The sequence below is a fragment of the Piliocolobus tephrosceles genome, chromosome 2 (genome assembly GCF_002776525.5).
Source record: "Piliocolobus tephrosceles isolate RC106 chromosome 2, ASM277652v3, whole genome shotgun sequence".
NCBI lineage: Eukaryota > Metazoa > Chordata > Mammalia > Primates > Cercopithecidae > Piliocolobus > Piliocolobus tephrosceles.
In genome coordinates this window covers 27,730,759-27,742,947 of record NC_045435.1, presented here as the reverse complement: position 1 = coordinate 27,742,947, position 12,189 = coordinate 27,730,759, and the positions used below count along the sequence as shown (strand labels likewise).

General features: G+C 35.8%; 1 protein-coding gene across 6 annotated transcripts in view; it reads right to left on the bottom strand.

The window, feature by feature from the left end:
* Positions 1–12,189, bottom strand: part of CD96 (CD96 molecule) — a 101,403-nt gene that overhangs the window by 73,149 nt on the left and 16,065 nt on the right. For all 6 annotated transcript variants that reach the window (XR_002731741.2, XR_002731743.2, XM_023212843.2 and 3 more), the window contains exon 3: positions 8,849–8,973. Coding sequence is in view for 4 of the 6 variants with exons in the window: in XM_023212843.2 (XP_023068611.2) it covers positions 8,849–8,973 (125 nt within the window). In the remaining 2 variants the exon portion in view is untranslated. The remainder of the gene's footprint in view (positions 1–8,848; positions 8,974–12,189) is intronic.

Sequence of the window (12,189 nt, the reverse complement as noted above, 5' to 3'; positions counted from 1 at the left end):
CCAAAAAAAAAAAAAAAAAAAAAAAAAAAAAAAAAAAAAAAAAGAAAGCATGTCACTCAGCACTGCCAGGTCTGGAGGTCAGTAATTAGGAAGGCAGGTAACCCCTGCAGATCTTTTGGCACAGGTATGTTTGGCAGCCTCTTGCTTTTTTGTGTGTGTCAGGATTTTAGAGTTGAAAAAGTTCCTTGGTCATTTAGTATATGACTACCATTTGGAACAGTTCCATCAACTGTCACTTTGTTGTGGGAAAAAGAGCAGTTACATGCTGAAGTTGGAGACTGGTGAGAAAAACCGCTTTTTTCTTTATTATATAGCAGATTGTGACTAGGTGGTTTAGTTGATAGAGAAAAAATACAAAACCTTTCTACTTTATCCAAAGGTTGCTTTTTTTCCCCTGGGCAGTTGACTTTTGCAGAAATAAGGTTTGTTCCTTCATTGGAAAAGATGGGATTCAGTTGCAAAGAATGCTCTGTAACCTACAAGATAAGGAGATACTGAGACATTCTAGAGTCTCCAGTTATAAAGGGGCAGTAGCAAGAACTTACATATGAGTGGCTGCCTTCATAGAGCAAATGGGAAAAGAGGTGAAAAAATTAGCACAGGCAAACAACGAAATGCCTAGGGATGGGAGAGGGAGAAAAATACTAATATTATGTTATGACCACTATTAAAATTTCATATTCTTATTAGTCATAGTTTAAATTTATTTAGTACCTATTATATTCTAAGAATTCTACAAAGTCCTTTCAAGTTTTGTTTACTCCTTACAACTATGTAAAATAAATTGAGGCTAAAAATTTGCTCAAATATCACACAAAGTAAGAGGTATTTAAGAAACAGCATCAAAAAGCAAGGATGCCCAGAACCGGGGACAAATGTCTCAGATACAATTTGTACTAATAAGAACCAAACTATGAAATCACAATAATAAATCAAAAAAAACTTTCTGAAGTATATAGAGTGAGAAATGTAATAGAAATTTTAGAAAGGTAGAACCTTTCATGTGAGTTGTAGATTACAGGGGTGTGGGCATTTGTTGATTGAAAGGGGCCTTTGTATGACATATTCACCCACTTTTGGTGATAGATGTTTAGAGCATATCTCAACTCCTACTTGATAGTAATGCTCTCAGCTAACCTAGTCTTCAGGAAACAGACTGGTGGAGGCTAGAACCTGCATGTGACAATCTTATTTCTACCAGGTTTTTCTTATTTTTTTTTTTTTTTTGAGAAGGAGTCTCGCTGCTCTGTCGCCCAGGGTGGAGTGCAGTGGCCGGATCTCAGCTCACTGCAAGCTCCGCCTCCCGGGTTCACACCATTCTCCTGCCTCAGGCTCCCGAGTAGCTGGGACTACAGGCGCCCGCCACCTCGCCCCGCTAGTTTTTTGTATTTTTTAGTAGAGACGGGGTTTCACCATGTTAGCCAGGATGGTCTTGATCTCCTGACCTCATGATCTGCCCATCTCGGCCTCCCAAAGTGCTGGGATTACAGGCTTGAGCCACCGAGCCCGGCCTCTAGCAGGTTTTTCTCTTCCTATTCTTCAAAGAAAAAAATTGCCCGCTTTAAAAATTATTAATAAGTATTTCTAAAACTTTATGGATTCACACCTTGGTAGACTCTCACATTTTAATGGGAAATATAGATTTAATGAGCTAACATATATGATATACTTACTCTAGTCCTGACACTTAATAGATGTTCAATAATACAAACTTGTTATTATCTAGTCCAGGCTATGATCAACCTGCTATTTCATGAGTATTCATTATGTGCCTGGCTAAATTGAGGAATTATGGAGATTCATTGCTATGGTTTGAATGTTTTTGTCCCTTCCAAAACTCATATGGAAACTTAATCCCCAATGGCACAGTGTTGGGAGGAGAAGCCTAATGGGAGATCCAAAAGGCTCTGCCCTCATAAATGCATTAATGCCTCTGTACAAAGTGCTTGTAGTAGTGAGTACTCTCTCTTCTGCTCTTTTGCCATGTAAGGACACAATTTTTTTGTCCTCTCTGGAGAATACAGCATTCAAGGTGCCATCTTGGAAGCACAGAGACCAGGTTTTAACCTGCTGGCACCTTGATTTTGGACTTTCCAGCCTCCAGAACTGTGAGAGAATAAATTTCTGTTTATAAATTTCTCAGTTTCAGATATTCTGTTATATGCAGCAACACAAAATAGACTAAGACAGTTATAAAGTCATGAATAGGTCAATCTGCTCTCTTGCCAGTGTCAACCCTTATACACTAGCCCTTGGGGGACAAAATGGCCATGAAGCCCAGGAATAACAAGTTGATTGGAAATACTGTTCCTTAAACAATATAAATGTAGTAAGGTCTCAAAAACACACAAGCAACAGTCTGCCTTTATTTACAAATTTGATATTTTGTTCATCATGGATTTTCCCTAACTTCTGATTTTTTAAAATATTGTATTAAAATATTTATCTTGATCACTAATTTTTTTGTGCTCCCTTAAATTTTGCTCCCAAGATTAAGGGCCTTACTTGCTTCACTCTAATCCCAGCCCTTAGGTCGCATAGCTAGTAAGTAGTGGAGATCCAGGTCTTGAAAACAGCAATTTCCCTCCAAAAGTCACATTGTTAATGACTTTGCTATATACAGTCTCATAAAAGTAGTAGAAGAAACAGTCTTTGCCTTTCCTGCATATAATCTACTTAAGGGCTGAGTTTGGTGGCTCATGCCTATAATTCCAGCACTTTGGGAGGCCAAGGCTGGTGGATTGCTTGAGCTCAGGAGTTCAAGACCAGCCTGGGAAACATGGTAAAACCCTGTCTTTCCTAAAAATACAAAAAAATTAGCCAGTTGTGGTGGTACACGCCTGCTGTACCAGTTACTCAAGAGGCTGATGTGGGAGGATCACCTGAGCCTGGGGAGGTCAAGGCTGCAGTGAGCCAAGATTATGTCACTGTACTCCAGCCTGAGCAACAAAGTCAGACCCTGCCTAAAAAAAAAAATCTAAAAAAATTAATTTTTAAATTTATTTTTTAAATAGATTTTTTGCACTAAAAAAACTACTTAAGGAGAAGAACAAACACACACACACAAACAAATATGAAAATCAGGAGCCACAGAAAATAAACAAATGCATAATTAAATTATGTGTAGGAGCTTAATAAAATAATTAGCATGATAAGGGCTGAAATGGATCATAGTGAATCATGAAACTGCTGTTATATGTCCCTTAAGTACTTGACAAATTCTAAAATAAGTCATTGAGGCTTTGTTTTTGAACTAGAATCAAAATTTTGAATTTAGAAGAGGAATGTTTGTACTACAGGTTGAGTGTCCCTTATCTGAAATGCTTGGTATCAGAAGTGTTTCAGGCTTCAGATTGTTTTGGATTTTGGAATATTTACGTTATGCCTGTTGAACATCTCAAATCTGAAAATCTGGAATCTGAAATAAGCCATTGAACATGGCTTATTTTTTTTTTTTTTTTTGAGACGGAATCTCACTCCGTCGCCCAGGCTGGAGTGCAGCGGCCGGATCTCAGCTCACTGCAAGCTCCGCCTCCCGGGTTTACGCCATTCTCCTGCCTCAGCCTCCGGAGTAGCTGGGACTACAGGCGCCCGCCACCTCGCCTGGCTAATTTTTTAAAATATTTTTTTAGTAGAGACGGGGTTTCACCGTGTTAGCCACGATGGTCTCGATCTCCTGATCTCGTGATCCGCCCGTCTCGGCCTCCCAAAGTGCTGGGACTACAGGCTTGAGCCACCGCACCCGGCCTGAACATTTCTTTTGAGCATCATGTATGTGCTAAAAAAGTTTCAGATTTTGGAACATAATTTCAGGTTTTCAGACTTGGCACGTTCAACCTCCTTGATTTAGTGATGATATTTCGTCTCTGAGCTATCCTGAGCTCCTTGAAACCAGCTCCATGTCAAAGCTGGCTGCACTGACCACATCACGTGGCAGGTGCTGAGTGTACAGAGCTCATTCGATAACTGCTGTTAACTGTATTGATTGCTACTCCTTTTTTCTCTAAACTGTTTCCTATCTTCACATTTCCTCCATTTATTCTCCATCCAGTCAGTGCTGTCAAAGCAAGCTGCTTGCAAAGCTTCCTATGTCCGTTTTGTAGAGCACCAGAACAATATATTTCTAATCATTGTTGTTGGTTATCAACACTTTGCAGTTCGGCTAGCACTTTATTTTTTTATTAAAGACAATTAGAATCAGCTGCCATCAGGTAAGAGGTTACAGTTTTGTTTTCTGAATAGTGAGACATCCATAAGCATAACAAACATTGTCTAGAGTACCATTTACCTTTTAACATAAATAGCACAAATATTAAATAAGAGCATATTGAAGATATACATAAAAGTTTTAAGATAGATGAGCATCTGTAGTTATGTGCTTTGGTCACTAATATTGAATTGTTTGAATTGGAAATATTCTTGTCCTCCTCTTCATGATTTTAAAGAGAAAAATTTGTACTTAAAGTTCCCAGGGTCTTGGTGTAGTGTAAGTCTGTCTTTTGCCAGTCAACTATTTAATTATCCAGCTCAAACATAACCTTTTCTAAGAAGCTTTTCCAGGTCCATCTAGTCGGAATTGAACTATTTTTCCCATGCTGCCATTTTTTACATTTTTATTAAAGGTATATGTCATGGTAGGAAATATGTCCAATATAATTTTGTATCCCTACAGGACTTAGCGTTCAAAACAGATTCACATATGTTTATTGGACTGAACTGAAATTTATGCTGTGGGAAATAAGGACGATAGTATGCTATGAAAACAGAATATTGGAGTATATTTAGAAGCTCCCAGAATAAGACTGCCGAATTTCCTTAATGACTATATGCTTATGTCCCAGTGCATAAAATGGGAAAAATATCACTTATTTTTTAGCTTCCAACTGCATCCCATCTAAATACACATATTCTAGGATTTCTTATACATCACTCCTCCATTCACATAGATTATTAGTCTTCATTAAAGGGTTAACCCTTTGTGTTTACTCAGTTAGCCCCATGCTGGATGAATGTTAGATACACCGTCCATTTGCACCTGATGCCTGTCTACCTCAGAGTATTTCCAGTCCTGCAATGTAACTTCCCAAAATGCAGAGTGTGTCCCATTAACACATTTAACACAGCCTGAGCATAAGATCAGGCACATGTAGCATAAGAGTTTATTTTATAAGACAGAATCCCAATAATAACCTTTCCTATGAGGGTCATGATTGAATTAATTAGCTTTTATAAAATTACCCATACAGGAAGACATCACTTTCGTTTTTTAGTGACTTAGATAATTTTAGTTTGTAAATTGTTTCCAAGGTTTCATGAGTCACTTGGGGCAGAAGGCCTTTGAAGCTTCCCAGAGTTCAGTATAGGAAGTTTCTGCTCTCCTGAGCTCACCTTCATCACTTTTATGTTGTAATCTCTTTCTAAAGAGATTATATAATGTTTATAAGAACAATAGACTTATCATGATGATGATTATTATTTGTTTAAAAAGAGATTAAAGACTAAAAATACGGATTGGCTGGAATATTTGTGTCCTTTGCAGACATGTAGCAATTATGATACTTAAGAGTTGTAGCTTATTCCCTAACATAAGTGTTGCAAGTGGCACCAGTTTGTTTTTGACTTCACCGCATAAAAGAATTTGAGAGCAACTTTACCGCACAAAAGAATTTGAGAGCAAGTTCAAAGTGAAAGGTAGTAAGAGAGCTTACTGCGAAGCAAAAGTACACTCACCGCTGATCACAGAGGGCTACTCAAAGGTGAGACGATACTGACTGACACTAGAGAAACTCCCTTTATGAGTTTCATATGATTATTCATGCAGGGGTAGGAAGGCGTGTTGCTATTAAGCACGTTCTGGATGGTCCTCTGGATGCGCATGTGCTATTGTTTTACACGCTGTTAGATACATGGAATGTCTCATTAACATCTTAAATCTCTACTCATGGGTGTATTTTTTACTATTATAATGAGCATGGGTCAGCCAAAAGACACTATAATCATGGGTTTCTGCACTTGCATGCATGTGGGGATTTTTTCTTTCCGCTCCTTTACCTCCTTGCTGTAGGATGTTCTAACCATGAGCCCAGGGTGTGGGTTGTGCACAGTCAGGCAGTTGGTTCTCTCCATTTATTTAGGAAGTTTGTTCTCCTTTAAGGGAGACTATAACCACCCTATGTAATCCACTTTTTAAGGACAGTATTTGGTTTAAGAGACTGGCTGAATCCTACAGCCATCAACAGTGTGGGGCATAGATGTAAATGACAGGACATTTTGAAAGGACCTGCACTATAGGATTTTAATTAGCACATTTGCCAACACCATGTTCCCTTTGAAGAAAGGTTTCTTTAGAAAGATTCTTCAAGTTGTCTGTATCATGGTGTATTCTTTAAAGTGGCAGCGTGGCTTGAGGTTCTATTGGATGTTTAAGATTCACCCTCTCACTGTGTGACCTTACATGCACTCTCTGGCATTCATTTACTCTAAAGGTCCTGGCAGAATCCAAAGGTAATGTCTATATGGCCTTCTTAGTTTCTTTAAAGGCAGCTACTTGATACACGGTGACTCATCAGTCGTCAAGTCTTTGAGACTTAATGAGCTGCCTGCCACTCAGTAAACAATCAAACAGCATGAATTTAGTGATCATCAATTTAATATGAGAACGATGAATAAGATGGGGAAAGAGGACAAATAGAAACAAATTAATTCAAGTATTTATTAAGTATTTATGAGTACCCATGTTCTGGACTCTATACTAGATGCTAGAGATTTTTAAAATGAGCGATACAACTTTTTGTCCAGGAGAAGCTCAGAGTCACATAAAAGACACACACTGAACGCTTTGCAATTGCTTAGAAAAACAGATTACGTACCCATGAGACAAGATAAGAACACTACAGTAAAAATATGTACAGTAAAACTTTATTAAACCAGTTGCCATTGTTGGTCAATCTGTGATAACTGGGATAGGAACTTTCCGCTCTGTTGGGGGAAAATATTGAAGCAAGGTATGCATTTCATTACTAAAAGGTTTAGTATAGTACATTTCTGTTTTCCTGAAATTATCTCACTTCTTAACTTTTTTCTCAGAAGTATGTTATATCATGTTTGTTAAGAACAATGGACTTATACTCATCCTAATGATAGGCATAATGTCCAGGAAGCCTTACTTTTTGCAAAGCAAATCCTATAAAGGGCAAACGTGTTTTGTGACACATGACAAAGAGACACTGTAGGTTTTACAACCATTTGGGAAAGTTATTTTAAAATATAATTCTTTTTATTACTTACTATCTGAAAAATAGCTAGACAGTGAAAAATTATCAGTAGGTTGTATTTAAAGTTCTTCGTACAAGTCAATTATTTTGGGTTTGGCACAAACCCAAGGAAATGTTTTTATATATAGGGTCTAGTTTCCAAGACTGTTCACAAAAATCTAGGTAGCTTGTAATGTGAATGATCAACCATCTGAATCACAGTATTTTCCAAATTGTGCCAGCTGTTATATTCATAAGGATCCATGAGTTTAATAAGAATTTTTAAATCCTGTTTTCATTTTGACAAAAATATAAAAACTAACATACAGTAATCATATTCCGTATCATCTAAATGAATGCCCTGTTACGTGATTCTTGAAATCATGTTTATGGTCACCTCTATAATTGTGTTTGTCTCTTTGTTGTCATTTGTTTTTAACAGTTTTAGGGGTTTACTATATACACTGATTAGTAGCTGGCTGCCATTTGATTGACTAACATTAAAGTTATAATGACACAATTCTTTCACATTTACTATTATCCTCATGTTGATTTTGTTTATCTGTTATGACAAAAAGCTCAGACAATTTTAGGTTTTAAGATTAAATTTAGATTTTAAAAATAAACTGATGCATTAGGCAGAATAGTGTAGACTAATGATAAAATAACAAAGGCAGACAAAGTGGATAAATGATGCAGTCATGTTAAGGGATAGGCCAAATTAAATCATACATCCAATTAGATGAAGATCTGTATAGATGAATTCTGCAGTATTTCAAGGAGAGAAAAGTAGTGGGAGAGTTTAGTCATCACACAGGACTCGTTAAGCAACTTAATAGTCAGCCCACCATAACTGCCAAAGTGAACACTCAGTGGAATTTTTTAAATTTATAACTAGGGTTATACCTTACAGTGCCTTAGCAAAATAATAGACCAGTATTTATTTTTGCTCTACATATCATTTTTAAAATTGGAAAATTTTTCATAAAAATCCAGATTTCTGGCTTTTTTTTTTTTTTTTAATGAGAAGGCATGGCAACTATAGACCTGTGGCTCCCTGTGGCATTAATAGAGCTGGGCAGTGACTATTTCTTATACAAGTCCTGCTTGTCTCATATACATTTGCTGCTTATATTTCACAAGCATTAGAGTCTGTGCTTCCCAATCTAAGCCAATGTTGGATATTTCCCAGGATGCAGTAATAAGGGTTTTTGGAAAAGGGAGTCTGTAGCTCTGCATATGTTGCTTGTGAAATAAATATTTGTGAGTAGGGGATTCTACTGATTGTGGCTCCTTTCTAGGGCACTATCACACTTTGTTCTTTCTGTAATCGTGGTTTGGTATGTAGATAGAAATAAAAATCAATCTTTAGAAGCAAATTTATAAATTAATTCACTGCATTCATAGACTCAGAGGCTTGCCTGTGAGAAGGAATATGAGTGTCCTCTCCTTCCTTCCCTACCCCTCCTCCCACCACTGGCATAATGCCTGCCTGTCATTTGTATGCTTCCTTCCCTATTATTACTGCTTATTCATTTTACTTCATTAATGTTTAAAGACCATTGTGGTTATTCACTGAAAAGGGCAACACTTACCACCAACCATGCATAGGTGAACTCAGATGAAATTTCTGAAGAGCTCTTTTGAAAGCATGGTATTTCCAGAGTCTGATTTATCTCTATTTCGATTGTATGGTTGCTTTTCCACTCATCTGGTGTAACTGTAACAAAACATAAGGTAGAAAATATATAAATCTCTGATTGGTTTGTAAAGTGCTTTTTATCAAAGAGACAAAAACAGTTTTAGTACAGGGATTCATCTATCCTCAGGGTACACCTATGAAGCAGAGAGGCCAACTCCCACGATAGCCCTCATTGTATAAGTGGCTAAACGGAGTCACTGAGGAGCACAGAATTGTTGCTAAACACTGAAAAATTACAAGGAAATGACCCTAACAGAATCAAACTCATTTGGTGTGTTCCTCTGCTTTAGCCCCAAATTAGTACTTTAATCTTCAGGTTCCATTTCCTTGATCAGATAGAATGTAAAACTTCATAACCTAGCCTTAATTGTCTTTTTATTTTGTTGGACTTTATTTTTTAGAGTAGTTATAGGTTCACAGCAAAATTGAGCAGAAAGTACAAAGTTCCCAGTGTATCTACTTCCTCTACCCGCCCCACAACCTCCCCAACTGTGGACATCCTGTTCCACAGCCGTACATTTATTAAAATTAATGAACCCACACTGGCACATCATTATCACCCAAAGTTCATAGTTTATATTAGGGTTTACTCTTAATTTTATACGTTCTATGGGTTTGAACAAATGTATAGTGACATGTATCCACCATTATAGTATCATACATAATAGTTTCACTGCCCTAAAAAGCTGACCTTTTTACAGTCTTCATATCTAATAGTCTTCTCAGAGCTTATAAACATTTCTCCCACAAAGGAACTACACAAAAATATATAAGGAAACTTTGAGGAAGCAGTGTTCATTATTTTCATTTTTAAGGTAATAGAAGATAAATATCCATTTTGTAATCTCTCCTATTGGGAAAGTTTTATATACATACATAAAAATTTGTGACTAAACTATAACAGCAAAAGAAATTTATAAATAAAGGCAACTCTATCATCCAAATATCCTAAAAATCATATATTCTTTTTTCTATATCTATTCAAATCTTGTTTGCATACATGCACGTTTTCTCATAGTCTGCAATCCTATTTACCAATGAATGTTATGTATATTGTTACTTTAAAATGTTTTGTGTGATTCTTGAACTATTGGTGATTTAAAGTTATAGGGGCTTTGTGTCATTTTATCATATATACTAATCATCATTCATTTAGTCATTTCCAATTATTGAATCATTATGCTCTTTCAGTTTGGATTTTTTACTTTATTTTAAACCATTACATGCTATATAGCAAGGATCATCCTTATGCTAATAGCTTTCTCCTGACCATTCGGCTGCTTAAGATAAATTCTCAGAAGTATAATTAATGGATCATTAAGTATGAACATTTTTATTGCTACTAACATTGTGTGTGCATATATATATATATATAACATATGTATGTTATATATATTATATATTAGTCCATCAAAATAAAAAGAAAAGGCTAGGTTATGAAGTTTTATAGTCTATCTGATCAAGGAAAATGAAACTGAAGATTAAAGCATCAATTTAGGTCTAAAAATATTATATATAAATATGTGCTATGTAACAGTATACATTTTGAATGGCATGTTTCTCAGTTTATAAATTTTATATTTAGCCTTTAGATCTTTGTTATATTTTAATCTCTTATCAATATCATCTATCTTCTTTACTGGTAACTCTTTCCTCCTCCTTTTCCTAATTAAAACCAGATCCCCACAACATTTCTTGCACTCTAATTCTTCAAGTTCTGGAGGTAGGGTCAGTGCTTTCTTTGCTCTCCACTGCTTTCCAAATAGTACTCCAAGCCCATAATTGAAAAAAAAGAACCCTGTCCCATAAGGGGAAAAAAATCACTTAGCTATCACAGCACTTCCAAATGGAGTTGTTTGTATACCATCTCTACTATCATATTTTTTTGCCATATTTGCATATGATCATTACTACTATTTAATTTTATTCTTAAATTATTGTAATTGTTTTACATATATATTTCTTTAAAATATATTGAATATCTCTGAAGTCCATGCAATCCAAATGTTAGTTATATTTTAATAAACATCAATCAAATACATAACTATTATATTTTTGTAAACTTTGTCCCAAATCTGGGAAGCTGGCAGTATAAGTCGCATTACTTTTTGAATATACCAGAAACTCTCTATAAAAACAAAGAAGATAAATAGGGTAACAAAACTAAAAATACATAGACCATATCTACAAGAACACTAAATAATAACACATCCCTCTTAATTGGTGGGGAAAAATCCACTGAACCACTGTGTTATCAGCAACTGTGCAGAAAGAAACAGAGGAAGGTCAACTGGGCTTGTGATGGATCTTAGAACTAGAGAACCCACACCACCTCCCTCTGTCTAGTAACAGGTAATCACTGGAAAGACAGGTAGATTAATCCAAGAATAATAGCTGAAATGGAGAAGAGAGTTTGCAGACACCAAATCACCAGTGTCTTCAAGAAAAATAAGAAAAAGGTTGTCAGTGCTGGAGCAGAAAAGACTTCTCAGGACACATGCCATGGGGAGAAAAAACTGCTGGACATAGAATCCAATAAAACAGGACAGGTCCAATAAGAGAAATCAAAGAGGCAATTTAGGTAAATGTGAGGGATAGAAGCAAAGGAAATACACTCAGAAAGTACAATGGTAAAATACTTATCTTTAAAATAACAGAAGAGGTGACTTTAGGGATACTGAACACTCTAGAAAACCTAGCCTGGCTCACTCTTCTGTGATAAGAATGCATTTAACTTAAACATGAGTAACAGAAAGGGAATGAGATAGAATAACCTATAAAGATACCAGAAGCAAAAAGAGAGCAGAGAACAAAATAACGTTCCCACAACAACGAGAGCATATTATCAAGACATGACAACAAAGCAAATAAAAACTACAGCCAAATTATTCAAAATGAGCTAAAAGAAATAAAATGATGTAAATTGTGCACAATTTTGGAAAGTTCCCAATGAGTGCAGTGGAAGAAAAAAGCTTTCAAAGCATAGGTAACGAAATTCAAGAAAGGGTTAGAAATAATAATTTAAAAAAAAACACTCCAGAAATTAAGACAAAATTAGAACAAAACCAGAAACATAGAAACACAAAAGCTAATTCATTAAAGTTCATTTTCAAAATAGAATGAGGGAAATTTTGAAATAAATAAAGCAATATGTAATTATAAAAAAAGAAAAAACAAATAAGAGAGATTCAAAGGAAATGATATGAAAAGAAGATAAAAATATATGTACAATAG